Source organism: Rhinolophus ferrumequinum, chromosome 5 (assembly GCF_004115265.2).
Source record: "Rhinolophus ferrumequinum isolate MPI-CBG mRhiFer1 chromosome 5, mRhiFer1_v1.p, whole genome shotgun sequence".
NCBI classification, from domain to species: domain Eukaryota; kingdom Metazoa; phylum Chordata; class Mammalia; order Chiroptera; family Rhinolophidae; genus Rhinolophus; species Rhinolophus ferrumequinum.
Genome location: NC_046288.1, coordinates 9397465 through 9413723, shown reverse-complemented (window position 1 = coordinate 9413723; position 16259 = coordinate 9397465). Strand labels below are relative to the sequence as shown.

General features: G+C 37.4%; 1 protein-coding gene across 3 annotated transcripts in view; it reads right to left on the bottom strand.

Moving 5' to 3' along the window:
* Nucleotides 1–1630: 1630 nt before the first annotated feature.
* The window catches only part of LOC117022452 (cytochrome c oxidase subunit 7B2, mitochondrial), a 100412-nt gene continuing 85783 nt past the window's right edge, over nucleotides 1631–16259 (bottom strand). For all 3 annotated transcript variants that reach the window (XM_033106526.1, XM_033106529.1, XM_033106527.1), the window contains one exon: nucleotides 1631–1991. In XM_033106526.1, coding sequence (XP_032962417.1) covers nucleotides 1688–1933 — 246 coding nt within the window. In that variant the 5' untranslated portion in view covers nucleotides 1934–1991 and the 3' untranslated portion in view covers nucleotides 1631–1687. The remainder of the gene's footprint in view (nucleotides 1992–16259) is intronic.

The window sequence follows — 16259 nt, the reverse complement described above, 5'->3', positions numbered from 1 at the left end:
TGAATGTCATTTGCAAGAACAGGTTATAAAAAGACTGTGGTTTCTTTCTTGGGTACCCTCTTTTACTCTGAGGGATACCAGCTGTTACGCTGTGAACTGCCCTGTGGAGAAACCCACAGAACAAGGAACTGATATCTCCAGCTAACATCCAGCAAGGTCCTGAGGAAAACTGACAGCCATATCAGAGAGTCTGGATATAGATCCTCGCCCAGCCGTGCCCTGAGATGATCACAGGCCTGTCTGACACTGTGATTGCAGAAGTGTGAGCTGCTCATCCAGAGGCATCAGCTAAGTCATCCGCAGATTCTTGACCCACAGAAACTGTGAGATAATGCTTATTGTTTTAACCCACAGAGTTTGCGGTAATTTGTAAAATAGTAAAAGATAAATAATATGACCTCCTATAATCATTGCAAACCCACAGTGGTAAACAAATTCATCATTATCACACTAACAGGGACTCTGAATTATTTAAAGTCACCCATTAATTCATTACCTCAACCAATAATTACAGAACGCCTAATCTATCAGGTTCTGTTGCAGAGACAAAGTCATGAAAGAAACAATCTGCAACTACCGTGTTTCCCCGAAAATAAGACTGGGTCTTATATTAATTTTTGCTCCAAAAGAAACATTAGGGATTATGTTCAGGGGATGTCATCCTGAACAATCATGCTAGGGCTTATTTTCCGGTTAGGTCTTATTCAGAGAAACATGATGTGCTTTTATGGAGTATTGCACACAGATAACAAACAATATATCTTATGCCCGATGATGATAATTGCTATGTAGAAAAATAAAGCAAGGAAGTATGATAGACAAAGCCCCGTCTAAATAGGGGTTGCAATTTTTAAAAGGATAGTCAAAGGCCTTCTCTGAAAAGATAACATGTGAACACAACCCTGAAAAGTACAATGGAGTGTCATACAGGATCTGCAGAAAGTGCTTTCCAAACAGACTGAAGAGCAAATGGAAAAGTCTTGATGCAGGAGTGAAACTGAGCAGTACAGCATTTTCAGGGACTTGTGTACATCTGATGGATGTTAGCTTTAACTCTGAAGTGAAAGAGGAGTCACCAGGTTTTGAAAGGAGGAGTGCTACCAGTAGGCTAATGTTTTAAAATGATCATTCTGGCTACTGGGCTTACAAAAGATTGTGTGTGTGTGTGTGTGTGTGTGTGTGTGTGTGTGTGTGTGTGTGTGTGTGTGGCAGAGGTGGCAGGCTTGGGGGAACATCAAGCACAGAAGCAGGCAGACCAGCTGAAATGTTTTCATGATAATCCCAGTGAGAGTATGGTGGTTCAGACCAAGGACAGAAAGATAAAGGATGTGATAAATGGTCAGATCAGAAATATGTTTTAAGGAGGATTCAATAGGATTTGCCAGACAAATTAATTCACAAGGTACATGTGTGTGTACCTACTGAAGGATAGCTAGTGTACATCATTAAGCCAGAAGAATGCATGCATTATCAATTCCCCTTTCAAATAGCTGCTATTCATACCCTCTGTAATCTATACCCACTCTTACAGCCTTGCTACCAGCCACTGAAATGACTACTTCCAACGACTTTTTAAAAGTTTCAAATGAATTTTAATTTTCCAATCATGCTATATTTAGTCGAGCAGCGGAGGACTCAAATGATAAGTTGGTGTTGAAACAATTCTGTATTACGGCAACTGTGATGGTTACTTATTGTTCCACGTTTTTGGGGTGACTCTGCCAACAGGGGACAGGTTCCATTTTATTCCAGTCTGTGTGGTTACAAATATCCATGCAACAACACAGAAGGTGGTTCCACTGGCTAGTACAGCATTACCATATTTGTCATGAAAATCTGGGGAGTGTTTTCTGTGGCTCTGTCTTGCCCTCATTTGCTGAATGCCTAGAATCCTGAGACTCCTTAATGCATTTCTAGCCAAGGGAAACATCATGAAGGTGTGATAGGATTGCAGATGGTTGCAGCCGTTGGTCTATTTCCTTGCAAGAGACCTGGAAAAACAAAAGATGAGCAATGATAGCTGATCTGCATTCATTCCATCCCTCGTTGAACATTTTGCCCATACCACCTCTTGGTGGATGTGGCCATGCATGTGAGTTTTGATATCATATCTGGATTTGAGTTGCAGCTCTGCCCTTGATTAGCTGTGAACCAGGACAGTTATTTAATCTTCCTTTGCCTTAGTTTCTTCAATGGCAAACTGAGACAACAATATCCAACTCCAAGTGGAGCTGTAAGGGTTGAATGTGATAATCCATAACAACCACCACCAAATGAGTAAGCACACAGTACATGTTAGTTTTTCTCCTCTTCACAAATAGCCAATGGCTTGCTCCCTAGATAGACTCCAAACTCATCATTACAGCTGATAAAATGGCTCAAATAGCTCAAATTCCCAACTTGCTCCACTAGTCCTATGTCTAAAATAAGCTCTAATTTCAGTGAGAATTACAAGGTATTCACAGAGCATGTCATATCTCTTCCTTCTTCTCCTTTCCTCCCTTCCTCTGAAACCCTTCCTTCTCCTTCTCTACCTGTAATTCCTGTCTTGCACCTTCCTACAGGTAAAATCTTACTTGTCTTTTAAATCCCAGTCTAAAAGTCACTGCCTCTGTGAAGTCTTCTCCCAAACCTCCCTAGGCAGAATACGCCCTCTCTTGTCTGAGCTACTACACTTCTTAAAACTCTTCTTTCATAGCATGTTGCATTGGCTTTATCGTGTTTATGACATTTTTTTTAGAGTCATTTGGGGTTCACAGCAAAATTGAGTGGAAAGCACAGAGTCCCCGTATACATCCAGACTCCACACACGCCTCGCTTCTCCTTCCTATACCAGAGCAGCACATCTGTTACAATCAGTGAATCTGCACAACAGTCTTTTATCAGATATGTCCTTTGCAAGTATTTTCTTCCAGGCTGTGCCTTCTCTTTTCCTTCTGCTGAGGAGTTATTACATACTCCTCCAGTAGACTGCAAGTTCTTCAAGAGCAAGACATGTAATTTTGCACACACAGTCGCTTACATAAAAGCATAGAAACAACTTTTTTGAACCAATGTGAAATATAAATAAATACTAGTATCCTCATCATAAGTTAAAATAAACTTGAAAACAAGTTAAAATTATGAAATCCAACGTACATGTTATAATAGCCCTAATAATTTTATTTTTAAAACAGATAGTTATACTAAACAAGAGATCCAGAAGCAGAAACACATGGAGTTCTGACAATTTCTCTTTTTGGTGCAAGCTGTCAAACAGCACTCTGTCTCTAGCAATGGCATATGCTAGTTAAAGTAGCCCAAATGCAAGCAACATGGATACAAAAGGGTCTGAGGTCAGCACTTGTAAACTTATAACCATTCACCAAGATTTGCCAACTCAGATGACTTCATTCCCAACTTAGAAAACAAGATCCTAAGGTTCTCTTTTATTTCCTACCAGATGGTACGGTGGCACACTTCATGACTGTGACAAACAGGGCAAAAACAAAGCCTCTGAGAAACTCTGAGGTTCCCAGTATTCAGAGTGTTTTTCCTGTTAATCATGAATCTCTCCACCAAAAGGTACCAAGGTTTTAATTTATATTAAATTCGGAGAGTAGGTTGAAGGTGAAAAGGGTCAGGATATGGCAGGTGCAGCCTTAATCCAATACAAAAGCACTTGTGCCACATACTGCTTTCAGTCTTTAGGAAGGCACAGAAGCAGAGAATAATTTGTGATAATAGGGATCTCTTGCGGGTCATTGACTCATTCTGGCTGCTTTATGACAAATTGATTTCATTATTCCTATCCTCGTGATGTTCAACTGAAACTCAGATACTTTGTCTCTAGTGACACTGATCACATCCGTTTGTAGCTTAGCTCATCCTTTGGCTATTCCCGTAACTGGGAAGCTTTTCTTTTCCATCTAGCTTGAATTTTCTTGTACCAAGAAGTTCCCATGACTACGAATGTTCCTTTAGGAACTCTTTCTGTAGTTTGTAGTTGACATCTCATCCTATAAAAACAAAATGCAGGCTTTTCATTCCTTTTTTTTTGTTTTTCCTTGTCAGCATCAGCTACATCTGTCTCAGTTGCTTTTATATCTTCCTTATATCCAGTTTTGTTTATAAAACACATGTAAAAGCTAGGAACCCACTGATTAGAGAAATTTTCCATACTGCTGACCTCCACATGACGTACTTCCACAAGAAATGTTATGTTATTGGGGAGCCCTAAGCCTATTACCAAAAGAACTGAAGCTACAGGTTCTAATATCCATATGAAAACATAAAAAAGAAAATTCAGTAATAAAATGCAGGTAAAGAAAACACTTCTTAAAATAGATGTTTCCTGATGAAAACAGACTACAAAAAGATGGAAGAGGACAGATTTCTCCAGGTAATAAGAACAAAGTAGAGGTTCTCTTATGCCTGTGGCAATAAAATAAAAGAAATATGTTCTGAATAAATACAAATAGTTCAAGGAAATGGAGTAATCTGTGAAGATGGAAAGGAAAGACTGATTGTGTCATCTATTTTATAAAATAATTTTGAAACTCAATTCAGAAAAAATAACTAATACTAGACCTTAGTCGAATTGCAATAAGGAGATATATATATTAGGTTGGTGCAAAAGTAACTGTAGTTTAAAAGGTTAAAAATAATTGCAAAAACCACATAGATCTGGAGCTTCAGCGGTAACAGTAATAATTTCAAATCACTAAAGGCCATAAAAAGAAGTAAAAAGGAAGTAAAGGAGCAATGCAGAAAGGAAACTAATATTTACTAAATACATGCCAGAATTTTACACAGCTGCAAAAATGATGTGAAATGGGAATTATTTATTATTTTATATAGAACAAGTGACAGGACAAGATGTGAACTCAAGTCCTTTGATTCTAAATCCAGCACATTTTTCCATATCATATTTTCTTAATATTCAGTTCCAAGTATTGGAAGCAAATAAATGAAACAAACAAGAAACCCAGTGCGGTTACCGGAGCTGGTCCTTTACTTGAACGTGGCTCAGTTCTGCTGACCACGACCCTGGGCTGAGAGCCAGCGGCAGGTAGTGTGCCTGCTCTGGAGAACCGTGGCAGAGTGAGGGCATGAACAGAGCCACTGCCCTCCGGGAGGAGACAGGCTGTAGAAGGACAGAGTGCCCTTAGCCCATAGAAGAGAGGTCCATTTCAACCTGGAGTTCTAGTAATGGTTTTAGAGGAAGTGGTACCTAGGCGACGTCTTGAAGCATGATTAAGAAATAGAAAAACACAAAACGGCAGGAGGTTGGGAAGCTCTGAGGGCTGAAAGAGAATGGGGGCAGGGCACAGGTGAGCCTGAGGGATGAGGAAAGCAGAGCACATTAGGACTTTATATGCTTTGCACTGGTATTTGGAGTTAATTCTATAGGTCAGTGTTCTCATTTTTGGGAAAACAGCACTCAAACTCAACCTTTTCTGTGAGTTAACAATGAAAATTCTTAATTCTGTTTTCAGTTTCACAATAATATAAAAGAAGTATAAGAAAATAATATGAGGCCTGGATGATGCAGCTTATCAATTTCTAGTGCCTGTGTTTATCATTGCTCCACGTTTTTGTTACACTTAGTGTACAATATTTATTTGTCCTGGGGTAATGGGAAAAGAATGGAGGGAGCTTTTGTATTTAAATAATGTGTTCAAGTCAAAGACAAGACGAAGAATTAGATAAACTGAGTCATGCCACAGCTCACTATATAACACAGGCATTTGAAAATAAAATAACTTATAGCCACTGAAAGCAGCGGTGAAGTTTCAGGACAATATTATCTATCACATTGAAGTAATATTGCAAATTTGAATTTTTTGTTGTATGGTTTGGTTCATTTTTCATTTGAAAATATGTTTTGGTTTCATAGCTGTATTAACCTTTAAACATAAATAGGATGGGCTTGGTTTTATGTTTATACATACATAAGTGATTTTATAATAAAATATCTTAAGATGGTACAAGTGATATGAAATAATTTGCTTCCCCTTTAAAAATATTCCATATGTAATCCAAGTTTGAGAAACACTCTTATAGGTGAGAAGAAATTACCAATTGGTTTAATCAGGAAAAGGCTGGGGTGGGAGAAAATCTTAGAGAAAACATACTTTACAAAGATAATTGTTAACTGAAGAATGGGTGGGAAGATGGCCAAAGTGGCAGGAAAGTTGAAAGATCAGCTAAGTGTTTGTTTCAAAAAGATGATAAGGGCCTGAATTAAGTACTGATAACAGAGATGGAAAGCAGATAGAATTGAGAAACAATTAGAAAATAGAATCAGACTGATTTGGAAAATAAGTTATCTAAGTAAATTTAGCATTCCATTCACTTTAACCTCTGGGTTAAGATTTTGACCAAAACCTCTGTCTCACATTCTGTTAAAAATCAGCAGACATTGACACTTTAGCTTGTAGCTGACCCCAGGCAATCAGAGTTTGGGTGATCTAGGTACAGAATGCAGCAAGGTCAAAGCAGATATAATTGAAGTGCTCCAGAAATAGGGAGGTCTAGATGCCTGAGTAGAAGAAGGGGAAGGGATCCTAAAAGGATTTACTGTATGGTCCTAAGGGAAACAAATCAACTCCATCCAGTCAAAGTATAGCCTAACAGGGACCAATAAATGACCTGCTTAGCTTTGATACAGGCTTTCTATCTCATATCAGGAAGAAAATCAAAGACTGTGTCCTGCTTCTCAAATGTGCCCAGGTATTCCTGTTAGTTATTTCACAGGGAGATGATGGTCAGGAAGGGATTATGTGAATGCCAGAGTTTCCCAGCCTGGACACTACTGACATTTTGGTCCAAGGAAGTCTTTGTTGGGGTCTGGGGAGGGGGGGCTGTCCTGTGCAGTGTGGGGTGTTCAGTGCAACCCAACCTCTATACACTATACAGCAGCAGTACCTTCCTCCACTTGGTTGTGGCATCAAAAATAAATCTACAGACATTGCCAAATGTCACCTGTGAGCAAACTCATCCCTAGTTAAGAATCACTGTTGTAAACACAGCAAACTGTCTCCTGTCACTTCTCCCATAATCTTGAAATTGACATTGTTCTATTCAATACAGAAGTCTTAAGTTCTAAGGCAATTCACTCTCCCTTTCCCTGCCGTGGGATGCATAAAGGCTTCCATCAACATTTTTGCCTGAAGTAATCTCGTTTTTTTTTTTCAGTTTCAGGTGTACAAAGCAATATAACAAATATTTCCACCCCTCATAAAGTGACAACCTCCCTCCCCCAAGCTACTACCCCTCTGACATCTTATATACCTGTTACAATACCACTATCTTCTTTATGCTATACTCCACATCCCGTGACCATATATATATATATATACTCATATATGTATTTAATTATAGTTGACATACAATATTATTCTACTTCAGCTTCAGTTGTACAGAACTAATCTCAATTAAAAAAATTGTTTAGTGGTACAATTTAGATGAAATATTTAATCTATCAGGGCATCTACTTCCTCATTTAAAAAAAAAAAAAATTGGAACTAATTTGGCATTTCCCAAACCTGCCTGATCCTGAGTCATCTGGAATATGTGTTTACAAAAATGTAGATTCTGGCCTTCATGTCAAACTTACTGTTAATAGAATATCTGGGGAAGTAGCCTGAGAATCTGTATTTTTAAAACAAGTTCTCAGAAGAATCTTGTCATCAGACAAGTTTATGGAACACTGATTCAGATAATCTCTAAAGTCCTACCCGACTCTAACACTCAAACTCTCTGCAGAGAAAAACATTTTAGGAAAACTATTTATTCTTTTAGGTCACTGAAAAAGTACAGTAGTAATTGAATTCACCACCATGGTAATTAGGAAAGCAGAACCTGAATGACCTTAAAGAGTTACAGGACGCCATGGGAATAAGATAGTCAACAGAAACATTTGGCAACATTTAAAAACATTAAAAGTATTAATAATACTGATGTTTGGCTGTATAATGAATGATACACTTGCCAAGCTCGGGCTCCTACACCACATTACTCAGTTGTAACACCTTCATTTCCATCTGCTTTTATGTCTACTTTTCTTTTCACAGCTTTAGAATAGACACAAAATAAGAAACAATAAAAAAAGACAGTCCTTATTGACACAAAATAAGAAACAATAAAAAGACAATCTTCTTCAAGTGAAAATGCACATAACCTGCAGTGTCTTCCATTCGTTTATATATTTCTCAGAAACCTATGCTGCTCAAGAGGGGATTAAGCGTACACAGTGCAAAGCGTCTCCCATCAGGACTACTTAAGCCTTCAGCCTTTCCCTAACAAGAAATATCAGAACCCTGCACCAAGCAATGCTGCTGCTGGAAATGCTGAACAATGGTTCTATTCCATGTGCAATGGTGTCATCTCCTGATTAACTGAATCGATGGATACAGCAGCCCTTTGCTTAAAGCTGTGTATCGTGTCACTTTATTAAGCCTAAAAAACTTACATAAATGGGTGCTACCTGAACAGATAAAAAGACAGATTACAGTAGCGAACTGCTGTGCCAGAAGGAAGAAATAACAAAGTGGACACCTTGTGAGTTGATGTCCTCACACAGCAAATGTTGCCTAAAGAGTGACAGGACAGAAAGCATGTCCTCTCCCTCCTATTCTTCCCATGGTCAAAGTCTAAATGAACAGACTGTTTCTATCCTGTATAGAATGCTACAAATATTCAATCACATCCATTCTGGGAATAATCACAGTGCTCATTCGGGCAATTCAATGTACGGACTTGGTCACATTAATGTGGTTCACTCATTAAGTGCCCATTATATTTTCTTTAGTCACAAAGGGCTTTTAGCCATATATATATGTATATATATATACACATACATATATATATATATATATATATATATATATATATATATATATATATATTTCTCTTACATAAAGCTATCAGAAAGGGAAATATAAATATATATATATATTATATATATTAATATATACATTATATATATTTCCCTTTCTGATAGCTTTATGTAAGAGAACAAAATGGTAACAGAGAGATTGGGGGCTTTTCTCCACGTCACACTGCAAGTCAGTGGCATTACTGTACGATAATTCTTATTTTGTTTTCTATGAAGCTTTAGGAGGCCCAGAAAATTTCCTCATGAGAGTATCCACAACAGCCCTCTTTCTAAAACTGAAGACATTGCCTAAAATAACATGGTCACCAATTTCCAATGTTTGAAATGGATGTAATGTAAAAAATAACATGAGCATCCACTTGGAGGAAATATGCTGCATTCCATGGCTCATACTTTGTTGTATAGTCAGGTCCTGCTAGAAGGGTCTATTTCAATGGATCCAGCAAGTCAAAACATCTGGATAAATGCACAACATTTTCTAACTTAATTTTGGAAAAGAGATCATGGTTGTGATATAGTCTAGAAACTGAAAATTTTATCATGAAAATGATATGGAGTCATTGAAAGACGTTAGAAATGTGTGTTTCATGGTCAAATTTGCAGTTCAGACATTACTCTGGTATGAGTATGGGGAAGGTATTGCAAGGGAACACTGTCAGTGCTCCAATGAGAAATGATGAGAACTTGGGCTTGAACCGTTCATCCAATGAAGGTCTTAAAATGAGCTGGTCCTCTATTTCTGCAGTCACCATAGTTCTGTGTCCAATCCTCAGCTTTGCAGAGCCAGACCACAATTCTTTTGCACAGGCACCAAATGGTGACTGCCTCTAAAATTCCACCTCATGCCAATGAAACTCCAAGAATTTGATATATAACCTAAAATGTGGGAATTTATATTAACTTTAAAAGAAGGATATTCCATTCCAGTGACTGGAATACGTAATTTATATTTACTACCTTGTTTCTCCAAAAATAAGACCTAGCCAGACAATCAGCTCTAATGCGTCTTTTAGAGAAAAGATTAATATAAGGCCTGGTCTTATATAAGACCAGGTATGATATGCTATGCTATGATATGATATGATATATGATATGATATGATACGATATGATACCGGGTCTTGTATTAATTTTTCCTCCAAAAGACACATTCGAGCTGATTGTCTGGCTACGTCTTATTTTCGGGGAAACACAGTAGCTTGACACTGATTACAATCCTAAAGTGACTTTATATCAGTATTTCCCAAAAGATGTGCCTACTTTATTGGTTCTATTTGATGTTAGTGGGCATTACTTGAAAAAGGGGCTTCAATTTCATCTAAGTTCAAGAACTAGGCAGGGAAGGAAGTGAAATTCTTCTTTACTGAAGTATTTCCAAACCTCTTCGTGCTGACGCTTACAGGATTCTCTGAAAGGGCTGGCGAGCCGTTTTCCAAACTTAGCTGAACAGGCCATGCTTTACCCCCTGGAGCAAATCTCCACATCAGTGTTTTCCAGAACACACTTTCTGGAGCACCCAAGGATGTCTCTGTGATCCCGATGCTGTTACATCACTGTACTCATTTCCAATGGTTTAATAGTTCCAGGAGGTATTTCACAAACTAATCACTTCCTTGTGGGGACTTTTAACATGTGACTCAAGGAGTAGAGAGTGCATGGTAAGCCCAGGGTATTGTAACAACACTCATAGTAGCAATTAACTCCAGCCTTCATTATGTGATTCTGACTTCTGCAGTTCTCATACTTGTGCAGGTGTTTCTCTCCTCTTCACATTTACCTTTATTCATTAAATGTTCTATGAATAGAATGATTGCATGATTCTGCAGTGGTCATTAGATAGAGTTACATCAATGACATTTCATTGCATAATTTGAAACTTTCATTTAAATCTTGACATGAAAATGTACAAGCCATTCCTGCCTCTACATGTGTCACTGATATATTTATGTATCAGTGTTTCAAAATAAAATGTTAACCTTCAGATATCAAAGACATTTTAATTTTGAAAGGCATTTATCAAGCTTTTCCATTTTTCATTACAATTGTTTTCTGTTGCTAACCTGAAAGTAGGCCAGTAAGGATCTACTCCAGAAGTTAATTTCGATCAAATTTAAAATTCAGGTTGCAATATTTAGTGCTGCAATATAATTATTTCCTCCTTGTTTCTGCAATCTCCAGATTCTTCATTTCTAACTTGGACTATCTCTCTCCACCTAAACTCAGCTCAAAACATAGCTGAAAATAAAACCTTTATGAGTAAGGCTTTTGTTATTGCCATCACCTGTGCAACTTATGGGGCATTTGCTGAGAAATTCCATTTGATGAGAAGAGTACTTAACAGACCTGAATTAGTAACTGTGATCACTTTGCCAGTTGTTTTACCAGGCCAGCTCTGTATTTCAGTAAAGGGAGAGGTAGAGGGGTGTGTGTGTGTGTGTGTGTGTGTGTGTGTGTGTGTGTGTGTTCTTTTGCACAGGCACCAAATGGTGACAGACTCTAAAATTATATATACATATATACACACATACACACACACACACACACACACACACACATAGGGGGAGAGAGAGATAGAAGTAGAGATAGAGATAGAGAGAGAGAGAGAGATAAAGAGATATAGAGAAAGAGAGAGATAGATATAGATAATATACATTTTTTCTTTTTACTTTCGTAAATTGCAAAACCTTTTCGAGAAGTTTTAACAAGATGTTGGCATTTTACCTTTTTTATTCCCCCTTCCAATTTGGATTCATTATTTGGAAGTGCAAAACACTTTGGCCAGAGGGGCTGACTTCGGTAAAGTAATTTTTCTTTTTTCCACTTGTAGATGCCTCAGAAGAAAGTGAGATGGGATGCACTTTGTGAAACCTTGAGGCAGGGTGCCTCCTTTAGTGAACTGATATTTCATTTTAGTTTTTAAGCTCCTGAGGGAAGGACACTAAAGAAGAAAGCAAGTCTGAAAGAGGTTATCCATCTAAACATATGTAACAGAAATTCAGAACACAGATTTTTGTTCTGAAATCCTAAGGCTTCTAATTAAAATTCTAGTTTCAAAGAGGTTATCTTCAGTTTCTCTTCCTTTTATCTAATGGAGTCTAAAATTTCATATACTGAATGGGCATTCTTAAACTAATTAGCGGAATTTAACCATTGAATATGTAACTGGAAAAGTATGATTTCTACGCAAATAGGTCATAACTTTGATTACACATACAGCTTAGAACCATTGTTGATAATGGAACTGTGGGCTTCCGTACATGATGTATTTTATCTATAGATAAAAAACAATCCAAATCATAAGATCTGATAGACCCAAACATCATTTTAAATTGCCCTTTCACGTTTTTGGTAATCTTTGGGTCCATGGCCATTTATGACTTGCTATTATTAACATATGTTGAGGACAAACATGGGTGGAAATAGAAGGATGGGAAGGAGATAGTAAATACAAAAATCCAGCTACTCCTTTTCTGGATTCACGGTCCAACTGAGGGAGAGATAGAGAACCAAACTCAGGCATGTATTTTTCTAATGCAAGCCAATAATGAAAGGCAAAATGATCTAAGTATAGAAATGAGGAGGGGATCTGAATCCTTTGCCCTGCTCTAGAACCAGGACACTAAGAATGGAAGACGGATGACTTCCTAAAAGCAATAGGATGGATGCTGCTACCAGAAGGAGGAGGAATGCACACCAAATGAGGGCGGGGGAAGATGTCCATTATACAGCAAAAAACATTTAATCCCATATTAGGTCGCTCCATCGGGAGTGGGGAAAACAGAGATTTATTTATTAAATGACAGAGACCAGTGAACTAGATGACCTCTAGTTTTTCCCATCTCTAACATTTTGTTTCTATATCACAAGTTTCAGATAAAGGTGGGGCACTGGCCTAAAGAAGTCAGTGTGAGGGGTCACTTAGTACCATGTGAGGATGTGCACCTGTGCACTCTTCTTTCTGCTACTTATTTCCAGAACTAAAAGCTACCCTTTCAGGGTTTTTTGCATAATAGAAAGATCTTCTAGAAAACCCTAAATAACATTGCAATTATTTTATTGCTTAAACACAATTCAATGAAGCTCCTATTATGTGACTGCAACCTGCTGAAAACTGGAGTTTTCTATCCAGGAATACTCAGCAGAAGAGACAGAAAGAAAATCATAAAGTTTCAATGTGAAACATGTTATAACAGATATGATCAGGATGCTGTGTCACCAAAAATAAGAGTTCCTATCCAAAGAGCTTGTGAAGAGCTTCCTGGAGTAACAAATGAATGAGCTAAGTTCTTAAACAGGCTTAACTAGATGAAAAGAGAGTGGGGTGGAAAGGTTTATGAAGGGCTTTTTTCCAACTATCAAGGTTAAAATTTTTCCATCACTTCCCCTTTAAAGGTGACCCTCAGGTCCAATCATTTTATAAATCAAGAGATTCTCCTTCAATGTCAAATTCATAACAACAGCACACGTAATCATAGCACATAAGCATCTTACTGGAATAAAACTCCTTCTGGCTCTTTGCCAATTCTATAACACATTTCATCTTTCTTAAATACCATATTGTAATTATAAAAATTTGTTTTGGTAATGTTACTAAAAAATAATAGCAGATAAGCCTCAGAGACTTCTTTGAGAAAAATGTACGCAATTTATAAGAATGGATATACACAAAATAGAGTTAAGATAGTTAGAATCTAATTGTATTTAGAATTAATAACACCCAAGGTGGAGCAATTTCCTGCATTTACTTCAGAGTTCATGATGTTGCAGTATCGACTATAACTTTGTAATTTACATTAAAGAGTCAAAAGAGAATAACTAAGAAAAGCCTGGAATACTGAGAAAATGAATAGCAGCCATGTTTCATCCAGAACTGGATTTAAGTTAGATGATGAAGGTATGCCCTCAAGTATGTTTACAACCATTGTCACATGTTATCTAAGAGTCTCTAATGGCAACTGCTGAAATATTGGCAAAGTCCAAAAATATTGATACAACGTATACCTAGTAGCTAGGTGACGCTGGGAATTCCCTATATGAAACATTCATTGATTGAATTGCAAAAAATAGTCCCAGAACAAAAAAATAATACTTTAATCCAAAATATCAACTTATAGTAAGTAAATTGTGTATAATGTGAGAATGTGTAGAAGGACACTACCCCACAAAAAAAGGGATCCAGTTTCAAACAAGTACGTAATGATGCTGGGCATTTTCCGAGTTTCCATTCATTCCTCATGTACTCCACCCAGTTTCCAGCCCATCATCCTACACAAGTTGGTATTAGTCCAGTCAATAATGGCCTCTCTGTCCCTGCAATGGACGTACTAACTCACTTTTCTTGACTCCAGCTACAATAATACCAATGCTGTGGCCCTCCTCTGGATATCTCTTCTACCACTAGCTTCCCTTAGTTTTCTTCCTATTTCTATTATTTCTATTGCTATTTCTTCTTTACAAACTCATCGTTCTCTAATAGGTCCTTAATGTAGGAGTTTTTCATGGCTCAACTGTAGGTTTCCTTCTATTTTCACTTCATAGTCCCTCTCTCTCTCTGTCTCTCGATCTCATTCCTAGCCATACTAACAAACTTAATTATGAGGGGTGATGACTCCCTGACTCCAGATATTCAAAAGATTATTCAAAGACAATTTAATGTCTGAAAAATCAATAGGCCTAAGTGTACAACCAAGCTCTTCCGCTCCCAAACTTGGTCCTTACCAATGTTCTCTTCTACCCAGTTACTGAGCGAGTTAAACTTAGAAATCATTCTTGATACCTTCGACTCCTTTCAAACATTTAATACATCATTGGATTCTTTTAATTTTTCATCCTAAAAACATCTCCAATCTGTTAAATTCTCTCCACCCAAACTGTCTCCATCATAGCTTATCTTCTCCTCACATGCTTTCTTAAATGGAATTTCCAAAACACCTCTGCCATTTCCCAACTGTATTTTCCCAACTGCTGACAAGTGACCTTTATGAGTTTTTTGGGGGTCCCTCCCAGACTTATTGAGGTGTAACTGACATATAACATTGCGTAAATTTAAGGTGATGATTGAATATACGTATACTCTGTGAAATTGTTACCACAATAAAGTTTAACACATCCATCATCTCACATAGTTACTATTTTGTGTGTTTGTGTGGTGAGAAGATTTAAGATCTCATCTCTTAGCAAATTTCAAGTATACAATTACAGTATTATTAACTATAGTCACCAAGCTATACATTATAGCCCTACAACTTAATCTAAAACAGAAAATTTGTTATCTTTTGACAACATCTCCCCATTTTCTCCCACCCCCTGTCCCTGGTGAGAATCAATCTACTCTGCTTCTTTGAGGTCATGTTCTTTTGTTTTATTTTGATTCTATATATTAGGGAGATCATGAAGTATTTGCTTTCACTGTCTGACTTATTTCACTTAGCTTAATGCCCTCCGGGTTCATCCATGTTGTCTCAAATGGCAATATTTCCTTTCTTTGTTATAGCTAAATAATACTCCATTGCATATATATACACCACATTTTCTTTATGTATTAATTTGCCAACAGACACAGGTTGTGTCCATGTCTTAGCTACTGTGAACAAATCTATAGAAGTGGATGGATGGCACGACCCCTGGAGAGAATCTCATTCTCTTTCTCAATTAGCCATTATTTCAGCCATATATTTGGCAGGAGTTGGATGATAGTCAATTTATATCTCTGCATACTGGCAAGTGCCTAAATGTGCAGATAGTCTGTGTGTGTGTGTGTGTGTGTGTGTGTGTGTGTGTGTGTGTGTGTGTTTATTGATGAAAATTTAATATATTTCTATCTCCAGAAGTTCTGGTAGCAAAGCTGATATAAGATGGAGAAAAGAATAAAGAGACATTCTACCTCAGGGGAAAAAATAAATAAATTATAAGACTAGATTTACATGAGTCCAAATCTCTTTCCTAGAGTGTTTTTTATTAAGATTTCAATTTGTAGTAATGTGGCAGGACATATGAAAGTATGTGTGTGTACTCCCAAAGCTGAGGTTTAGTGACGGAAGAACTCAGTCAAATAAGCACAATGTTTAGCCAGCATTTATCTTGAGATTTTCTTCCCAAAAAAGTGAATTTGAACTTCAGTGTTCATGATTTCACTATGTGTAGAGCCTAGTAACCAAAGACAAAACCTGCCCAAGGCAGGAAATCTATCTTCTTACAACTGAGATGCCAAAGGGTTGTATCTTCAGGGAAAGAGTGGGCCAGAAATAACCCACTCTGCAGAATACTACAAGAAAACTAACTCTTTCAAACTTAAAGTACTTAGAGGACACTGGTTAAAAATGGTGATTAAGATTTTAGAACCACAATCTAGCCCTCCTACAGATTTACAGCCCATTTCA